Here is a 10,000-nt window from a genome sequence, read left to right on the forward strand (position 1 = left end):
GCCTATTTAACAAATACACTGAAGTATGAACAGCTTCTGCCCAAAAGCTTTGTGGCAGTTTCTTTTCCAGCAGCAAACATCTTGCCATTTCAACTACTGTTCTGTTCTTCCTCTCTGAGACTCCATTTTGTTCGGGCGAATAGCTTACTGTCAACTTGTGATCAATCCCCATATCTTCACAATACTTATTGAACTCATTTGAAGTGTATTCGCCACCATTGTCCGACCTCAAAGCCTTTAGCTTACAACCACTTTGTCTTTCCGCAAAAGCTCTAAATTTCTTGAAAACTGAAAATACTTGAGACTTGTTACTCAGAAAATACACCCAAGTCATCCTTGTTAAGTCATCAATAAAGAGCACAAAATATTTATTGTGTCCCAAAGATGATGCCTGCATAGGTCCACACACATCAGTGTGAACTAGTTCAAGTTTTTCAGTTGCCCTCCAGGTAGCACTTTTAGGAAATGATTTCCTGTGTACCTTACCCATCTGACATGACTCACAAACTTCTTTAGACAGTGAAATCTCAGGTAAATCCTTAGTCAAGCCCTTTTCATACATAGACTTTAAAGTAGCATAGTTAAAATGACCATATCTTTTGTGCCACAACCATGACTCATCCTTACTTGCAAAATTTGCACTATCAAACCTCCCATCTAAAGGAAAAGTTTTATCCACCATTCTTACTTTAACAATCAAACTATCTTCGGAGTCAAAAATCAAACAATGTTTGTCCTTAAAAAATAAGGAATAGCCTTTAGACATCATTTGAGCCACACTTAACAAGTTACATGCTAAAGAAGGAACATACAACACATCATGTATAAACTTTGTACCTTGTGTAGTTTGAAAGGCAACTGAACCCTTTCCAAGTGCATCTACCGTCTCACCATTTCCCATCCTTACTTTAGTTTTGATTGACTTGTCAAGTGTATGAAACATGAGCTCATTGTGTGACATATGACTCGTACATCCACTATCTATGAACCATGAGGATTTGTTGGTTGTGTTTTCTTCATGAGAAGCCATAAACAAGCTTTCTTCTTCATTTTCAGATTTTTCAACAAAATTTGCCTGCTGCACATGGTTTTGTTGTGGTTGATTCTGCCTGGCCCTACAATTTTTCTCAATATGATCCATCTTTCTACAAAATCTACATTGAATCGGTGGCTTTCCTTTGAACCAGCAGTCTTTTTCTTGATAAATATTGGTTCTTTTACAGTGGCTGCAAGGTGGAAACTTCCCTCTCTTTGAAGATTCCTTCCTTGGTTTTCCCTTTTCTAATTTATCTCCTTCCATCCTTCTATTGTCCTTCATAGGCTGTTTGCCTTTATGTTGTGCTTGAAACGCCGCTTCTGCTACTTCTTCATCTCTTATACTTGATCTTTGTTCTTGGGCTTGCAACTTGCTGATCAGTTCTGCCACAGATAAAGTCTTCAAATCACAAGATTCTTCTATTGCTGAAATCTTGGACTCAAACCTTGCTGGTAAGCTTATCATCATCTTCTCCACCACCCTTGAATCTGGAAAGGTTTCACCAAACAGCCTTACTTTGTTTACAATCTCCATAAGTTTGGCAGAATACTCTTTCACAGTATCTCCTTCTTTCATCCTTAACATCTCAAATTCTCTTTTGAGAGTTAAGAGTTTGACAGCCTTCACTCTGTCACTTCCATCGAACTCCTCTTTTAGTTTCTCCCATACTTCTTTAGGTGTTTCACAAGCCATTATTCTTGTGAAAATCACATCTGAAAGTGCTGAATGAAGACATGTGAGAGCCTTGGGTTTCCTTGACTTCGCATCTTCATAATTCTTCATTTGTGCAACAGTTGGATTTGGTCCAAGTGGAAGAGGATCATCTTCACTTTCAATTGTTTCCCGAATTTACTACGCCCATTATCCACAGAGATATAGCGTCATCTAAAGTGATAATAGATCAGAATAGCGGCGTGGCCAAAATTTTGGACTTCTCACTCTCCATATCTTTGCCTCAGGAAAATTGGAAATGAAATCAGAAGATGGTGTGCTCGGAACAATCGGGTATATAGCTCCTGAAAATGGCTTCTATGATATTATTACTCAAAAAATTGACGTCTACAGCTTCGGGGTTCTTCTCTTTGAGCTATTAACTGGAAAAAAAATGGTTGAAATGGTGGATTCTGCAATTTCAAAAGAGCCAATAGATTGTGAAGAAGACAACAAATCCAATATTGAAGAGCGTAATGCTATGGATACATCTTTTGAAAATCTTCCACCCAACAGTGTTGATCGCTATATTAAAGAGAACAGTGTAATAGATAGAGTGGATCCTACCATTTTCGAAGAGCATGGAATCGAAATTCAACAACAATTGGAAGACTACTTAGACCTTGTTAAGAGATGCACAACTTACAACGGAGAAAACAGACCATACATGATTCATGTTGCAAGGGAATTACGCCGAATTGAGAAATGCTTCCGTGCCCTCACTATTGGTCAAAATTAAATGTTTGTTTTAATACATGAGGTGAAAAAAGAAGTTTGCTTCTACTGTCATATTTATGTTGAACAATAAATGAGATCTGCAGACAATGAAGTTGCCAATCTAGTACTTACTTTTGTGCTCTATTTGGGATGCATCTAACTTGATCTTTTTGTTACAGACTAAAAAAATGAGACACCATGTTAGTTTTGTATTTGACATCTAATAACTTTCATTCATTCGTTTCAGACTATGCAACTGCATATATTTACCATTTTCCTTGTTGACCAGGCGTTGTGTTGTGTGTCACCACCTTCCACCTATCTTACACATTCAATAAAAGTTGTCACTGTGAAGCTATGGTTAAGGTGCACGGTGGATTGTCACTTTTCAGCTCATGCAAAAGGTCCTCTCTACTAGGAAAGCAGAGAATTTCTCTAATTTTAACATATTGATAGGTTTTGTTTAGTCAGGCTGGAGAATCTTATATGAGCTAGGCTAGTTTTTTTAGTAGTTATAATTTGTTAATGTGTAATTACTACTTGGAAACCGTAATTTTAATCCCTGCAGTGACTACTACTGGGAAGGCACATAATCAAATAGCATCCCTTGGGAATTACAAAATTTAACACAGAATAAAAACAAAAGCAGTGTGAATTTCTATTAATTCCTAGGAGAATTTACTTCGTGATCACAATTCACAAGCATAAACCTCAAGTCAGTTCATAGCGATACGATTTATCATAGTGTCCACACAAATAAGACTAACCAAGGTAGGAAAAGCAAAAGTATAGAATTGAAGTTACAATATGTGCCTGTTGCATAGCACAATCTTTAGCATCTCTATGAGGCACCCTTGACACCGCTGGTAGAAGGATTAGTGACTTGTCTATAACACCAGTTTACATTTGCTGCAAACTGTACGCAGGTTTTTGAAACAAAATTTATGCCATAAAGAAAGGAGACGAGACAAGCCATTTTTTGTCTCTGGAATATTAGAGTAAGCTTTTGGGACAATTTCCTTGTTTTAGCTGGAGACAAGACAAGACAAGCCAATTCTCAAATGATCTAAACTACTAGTAGCATGTTCATCCAGAGCTATAAAAAGGGGAAGTTATGCTTTGCTTATTTTAGGTCCTCGAAACTTGCTTTCATTAAGAAGCAAAAAGAGGAAACTCCACATGGCACAACAATTTGTAAACCATCTCAAGAAACTTGCAACACTTTTAATTAGATTGAGGACTTGAGTGGACATAAAACACCTATGGTATCTTAGAGAACAACTATACAGTGGCAGCACTGGAAAGTGCATTGTGATAAGTTAGCAAAATATCAATTGTCAATTAAATAGTATTTGAGTACAATTTAATAACCTAAACTAACTTAAGTTGGTCAATTTCAGCATTTGGAACCCAAGAAAGAAAAGCATGAAGAATTTGATGAAGAATGATGAAAAAATGGGAAGTTGGAGCAAAAGATTAAGAAAAGAGAAGACACAAAAATCATGCCCATGTAAAGCCAGTAGAAGAACTTGAATTCGGATAAGTCTGAGAATGAGAAGATCTGATTCAGTCCACGAAAATAAATGACTAGACGAAATTGCTCCACAAAATTGAGAAGTCTGGAGTTAGCAGAAAAACAGGAGACAAAACAAAACGTCGCCACAATTTAGCTCCAGGAAAATCACCTGAAGCTTGAAGAAACAAAACCTAAAGAAAAGCAAGAGCAACGTGGAGACAAAAATATTTCGGCTCCACGAAATTGTGTGCAAAGGGCATTTTTGTCCCAATGTAACTATAAATAGGAATTAGGTAATCTTCTTGGGAAGTTTTCAATCTTCTAAAAGTATTGAGGAGCATTCATAGCTAATATTTGAAGGATTAGGAGGCTATTCACTATAGAGTTTGTGTTAACCAACTAAAGTACTTAATCACCTGAGTTAAATTAAAACTGTTTGCAACGAACTCACACACCTAACTACAGTTAACTGAGTCAACTCCTTAAGATAAACCAAAATATTTAATGTAGAACAGAGTAATTAATTGATAGGGTGACGACATTAGGTAGAACTTGACAAACAATGGCGATGAAAGTGCTTGGAAATTCAGAAGAGAGTCCAATCAATCGCCATCATTTGTGTGGATTCAACACACAAATAAAGACCAGCAGGAAATTTCTTCCAAGTTGTTCATAAATTACACTAGTGATGATGGTATGCCTTATTAGATTTAATCCCAATGCACATAACCTAGTGGACACCAGAGAATAGAGACTTCAAAATCAGCACAAGGTATTGCAAGAAAAAATGTACTTCTTCAGGGTACTAACAAGGAAAAGACTTTTTTCCTCTGCCTCAGCAGAAAGGCGGAAGAAAGAGGAGGATTGTTATTTAAAGAATGGAGGTGCAGTGCTAGAAGAGCTTCTTGCTTTATGCGATGGAAATTGCAGAATTCCCATCCGTTATTTCACTGCCACTGAGATCGAGAGGGCAATAAAACACTCTAAAAGCAAAATGGAGCTCTCCCATGTGTCTATGGTTACAGGCTCACTGGACAACCGCTCCATTTTAGTTAGGTTCAGTAGATGTCAATTCACCAATATCCACCGAGATATAGCAATTACTGCTCAGATGAGTCATCTCAAGAATGTGCTGAGACTTGTTGGTTGCTGTCTAGAATTTGAAGAACCAGTTATGGTGTACGAATATGTTGAGGCTATAACTCTCAGCGATCTACTTTTCAGAGAGGGTGATCATAAGACCAAAAGATCATTATCTTGGGGAAAGAGATTGCGAATTGCCAATGAGGTCGCTTCTACAGTTGTTTTTCTCCATACAGAATTTACTACACCCATCATCCACAGAGATATAAAGCCTCACAAAGTGATGATAGATCAGAACAGCGGCATTGCCAAAATAATAGACTTCTCCTTGTCTATGTCATTACCTCCAGGGGAATTGGAGGTACAAGATGCTGTACTGTGCGGAACATTTTGGTATTTAGATCCAGAATATGCCTCCCTGGGTATTGTTACTCAAAAAACTGATGTCTACAGCTTCGGAGTTCTTTTCTTTCAGTTATTAACCGGAAAGGAATCTCTTGATAGTATGCAATCCAATACTGAAGAAGGTAATGTTATGGATAGAGTGGATTCTAGAATTTATGAAGAAACAACAGATTTTAAAGATCCAAATCCACCAACCATGGTTGAGCTCTACATTAAAGAGAGTAGTGCAATAGATATAGCAGACTCTACCTTTTTGGAACAGCACGGTATTGAGATTCGACAACAATTGGAAGACTACTTGGATCTTGTAAAGAAATGCACAACGTATAAAGGAGAAAACAGACCATATATGATTCATGTTGCTAAGGAATTACGCCGAATTGAGAACTGCTACCGTGCCCTCACTATTGATCAAAATTAAATATTTGTTTTAATACATGAGGTGTAAAATGAAGTTTGTTTATACCATCATATTTATGTTGAACGATAGTCAATAGATGAGATCTGCAGACAATGAAATTGCCCATTTAGTTTTTAGGACCTGGGAAAAAGTTACTACTAAATGCTAGAACCGACTTTTGTGCTCTATTTGGACTGAATCTAAGTGTATTGTGTTTCAATTATCACACATTTTGCTGCTGATATTATTTCTTTCTTGTAAGCTCTACACTACTTTTCATATCACTGTTATACTTTCTTCATTGTTTTCTTCTTTTTTACTTGAGTTTAATGCACTTGAGCCGAAGGTCTTTCACAAACAGCCTCTCTACTTCAGTTCCACGAGGTAACGGTAAGGCCTGCATACACTCTACTCTCTCCAGCCCCCACTTAGTGGGACTTCACCGGGTATGTTGTTGTTGTTGGATTGAATCTAATTGATCTTAGTGTTTGAATACTAAAATAAAGTGAGACCATGTTAGTTTTGTAACTTACATCCAATTACCTTTTAGTAGTTTCAGACTATGCCACTGCTTATATTTACACTTGATTTTTACCTTTTTCCTTGTTAATCAGGCATAAAACATTTCAGTGCTTACGAAACCAAGTATCTAAATTCTTCAAGCACAAGATACAGGTTGTTGTTTTTTGAGGAAGGTAAAATCAACCACAGGATACATGTTCCTTGTTCGACCCATTAAAACAAAATGTAAGATGGGATTGTAACTTTTCAGCTCATGCTAAAGGTCCTCTCTACTAGGAAAACAGACAGATTCTCTGATTTTAACATATTGATAGTTCTTGTATAGTAAAGCTGGAGAATTTATCATGAGCTAGGCCAGGTTCACATAGTTTTTTTTTTGCTAAGAGGCTCACGTAGTTATAATTGTGAGTTTGCAATGACTACTCGGAAGCCACAACTCTAATCCCAGAGTTTATGCAGCTACTATATAGATGGTTATTACTACTGGGAAGGCACATAATTAAACAGCATCTTTTAGGCATCACAAAATTTAACACAAAAGCAGTGTGAATTTCTCTTGATTCCTAGGAGAAACTACTTTGTTATCACACGCATACAATATCAAGTTAGTTCAAGAGAAGGGAGATTAGTGACTTGTCTATAACACCAGTTTGCTGATGCTGCAAACCCTCCAAAGGTTTTTGAATCAAAATTGACTCTATAGAGAAAGGAGAAGGGGCTGTAACAATAGATATATGTAGATGATAAACTTTTTGCGAATCCACTGAAACGAGCTAAGGAAATTGCCTTCTTCCACTGGAAACAAACCATTTCAGTCTCTGGAATAATTAGAGTAAGCTTTCGGGATAATTTCCTCGTTTTAGCTGGAGACAAGACAAGCCATGGAGCCAATTCTCAAATGATCTAAATTACTAATAGCCTATTCATCCAGATAAGCATTAGGTATAAAAAGAGGAAGTTATGCTTATTACAGGTCCACGAAACTTGCTTTCACTAAGAAGCAAAAGAGGAAACTTCACATGGCATAAGGTGAAAGACAAAAAACTTAAGAGAGATAACACCAGGAACTAGAACTACATATTGAACCACAACAATTTAGAACCTTAGATTGACTTGTGTGTGACTACCAAGTAAATTAGTGGAAGACAAGAGGCACAAGATTTTCAACTTAGCTCCTGGGATACGCGATAAAAATCACCTTTAAAGGATCAACCAATCCACGACGTGCGTCATGTATGCTCATCATTATTAGGCAAACTTTGCAAGCTCATATCAAATGCGATAAAATTTCATGTCATACAAACTCCTGAATCAAAATCTTCATAATTTAATTGGCTCCAAGAATAAAATGATCTCTTTTGAGGAACCGTTCCCAAGTTCCTGTAGGGCTAAGTTGTAACTTTGAGGGTCTTCATTTCAAAACCACATTCTTTCTTGGGACAATTTAAGGAAGGTGAAGGAGGTGGGTGAATGTATCTCCTTGCATAAAACCAGATATTAATCGAACACTCAAACCTTAATAACATAAAGATCTAGCAAAGGCAAGCTCTTCAGTTCTCATAAAACTACAAGGTGTCAGTAGGTGGTAAACTGTAAACATATTTCAAAAATGATTTACCCATAGGCATAACAAAACTTTATTTAGATACACTTTTAGGGCAACTGATTCTTTTATCCAAATCATAAAGCAGCCATCATAACACAGCCTATGCCCCTTTTTTTGTTAAAAAAAATGATAAGTACATAATACAGCCTATGTCGCAAAGCAAAGCCGGTCTCATGCCCGGATTAAAGAGAAACAATGCTAAGTTGACAGTCAGCATAAAAACAATCTAATTATAATGAATCAATGATGCAGCTTGATATTTAAGCGGAGAAGGAAAGAGCGGCACACCCCTTATCCCGAATTTCCAAGGGTGGGACTGGTCCTAAAGTTGGTCCAGACAGATTTCTCGGTCATCAAACAAAAAGCAAACTTATTATAATAAAATTGTGATAATCCTCCAGACATATAGTCAACCCAACTATTTTTGAATTCAAATGTAGTTTATCCATCGATTTATACTGAAAAAGGCATAAACAAAACACAAAGACAACTTTAAAGGTGCTGAATTTTTCACCAAGTCATACAACAAACACCATATTTATTATGCAATAATCTTTTTTCAGCAAGCATAAAGTACAGAACTTTAAAAAGTACTGAGCCAATTACCACTTGGAAAACTAAGCTTCTCGTGCAGAAATCATTCCAGCCTTTCTTGCATAAGCGAAAATGCCACCAGCTTCAATGACAGGACCAGCATCACCAATAGGCTTCAATTTATACTCTTTCCCAGTTGTATGATTAATCAATCTACTCTCCCCAATTTCAATAGTTAGCACATCACCAGTCTTACACTCCTCACAAATCCTCTTTTCCGATTCAAGCGGATAAACTTCACCAGTCGAAACTGAATTCCTGAAAAAGATCCTCGCATACGACTCCGCCACCACTGCCAATACACCAGCTGCACCTAAAGCAACCGGCGCGTGCTCACGCGATGACCCGCACCCAAAGTTGTCGCCACCTATGACGATGGAGTACTTTGACGTGAATTCACCCGGTTCGATGAAACGGGTTTGGTACGATGAGGGAAGTCCACATAGAGCGTACGACCCGAGTTTCTTGTACTCATCTGGATTTGAAGGTACAAGGGTTAGGTATTCTGCTGGGATGATTTGGTCAGTGTCGATATTATCTCCGAGGACGTAGCAGAGGCCGTGAAATGTGGTGGCGGTCTTGGTGGTTTCCGGTGTAGTAGAGGCGGCGGCGGAACGGAGAGGTGCGACAGTGGAGTTTTTCGGAGCTGAGACGGAATGCGAGATTAAAGGGTTATTGGAAGAGATTGATTGGAATTTGACGGAGGGGAGAGGGTTAATAGAGGAGGCGCGTGGTTGGAACGAAGAGGGTTTGAAGGTGGTGATGGAACTGGAAAGAGCTGTTGAAGCCGCCATTGATGAAAGCTCGGGGTGGCGTTGAAATGGAGATTGCTAATTTTTCGTTGAAAGAATGTACTAAAACGTGGGCAGACATCTTATTAGCTATATTGGGCCTTAGAATTTTTTAGCTATTGGGCTTACAATAGATCAGATTAGCAGGAAAGCCGCCAATTTTATTGGACCAGTGCGACTATTTTTTCCAAATTCCTAAAATTAGGTGGAATCCAGATACATTCCAAAATGTTCTAATACATCCTGTCTTAATTTTGGATACATTCATCAACATTTCGATACATTACATAGCAGTTTTTGATACATCACTCAATGACTTAATACATTGCGTACGTCCCGATACGTAAATTGATGTATCTATCAATACATTACGTAAAGTAATATATACGAGAATATGAGAGAATAGATACTAATGATATGGTAGGAGATTTTAAAGCATGTGATAAAATAAAAGTTGTATATTTAGGTAATTTTTCATATTTGATGTACGGGACGGTGCAAAATAAGTAAGAGAATTTCATAAATAGCAAAAAGAAAAATACATAATAAGATTTTATAGCTATAGTTTTCGTAATTACGGTCCATAATTATAGTCCCATTTGCTATGGAGACTTCCATT

At 37.4% G+C, this 10,000-nt stretch overlaps 3 protein-coding genes across 3 annotated transcripts in view; 2 read left to right on the forward strand and 1 right to left on the reverse strand.

Moving 5' to 3' along the window:
* Positions 1–2,608, forward strand: part of LOC102595760 (inactive serine/threonine-protein kinase At1g67470-like) — a 9,273-nt gene extending 6,665 nt beyond the window's left edge. The window contains exon 2 of the mRNA XM_006367395.2: positions 1,996–2,608. Coding sequence (XP_006367457.1) covers positions 1,996–2,486 — 491 coding nt within the window. The 3' untranslated portion in view covers positions 2,487–2,608. The remainder of the gene's footprint in view (positions 1–1,995) is intronic.
* A 2,108-nt stretch (positions 2,609–4,716) lies between these two features.
* Positions 4,717–8,586, forward strand: LOC102600028 (non-functional pseudokinase ZED1-like). The gene has a single exon (XM_015305434.1). It carries the CDS (start codon positions 4,768–4,770, stop codon positions 5,887–5,889), a length of 1,122 nt encoding a protein of 373 aa, XP_015160920.1. The 5' UTR covers positions 4,717–4,767; the 3' UTR covers positions 5,890–8,586.
* On the reverse strand, positions 8,449–9,449 carry LOC102596097 (3-isopropylmalate dehydratase small subunit 3-like). The gene has a single exon (XM_006367396.2). It carries the CDS (start codon positions 9,382–9,384, stop codon positions 8,614–8,616), a length of 771 nt encoding a protein of 256 aa, XP_006367458.1. The 5' UTR covers positions 9,385–9,449; the 3' UTR covers positions 8,449–8,613.
* Between the last annotated feature and the right edge of the window lie 551 nt (positions 9,450–10,000).

Source organism: Solanum tuberosum, unplaced genomic scaffold, assembly GCF_000226075.1.
Source record: "Solanum tuberosum cultivar DM 1-3 516 R44 unplaced genomic scaffold, SolTub_3.0 scf00726, whole genome shotgun sequence".
NCBI lineage: Eukaryota > Viridiplantae > Streptophyta > Magnoliopsida > Solanales > Solanaceae > Solanum > Solanum tuberosum.

Excerpts from the sequence above, each read along its gene's own strand:
- LOC102600028 (XM_015305434.1), top strand. The coding sequence starts at position 4,768 with ATGTACTTCTTCAGGGTACTAACAAGGAAAAGACTTTTTTCCTCTGCC.
- LOC102596097 (XM_006367396.2), bottom strand. The coding sequence starts at position 9,384 with ATGGCGGCTTCAACAGCTCTTTCCAGTTCCATCACCACCTTCAAACCC.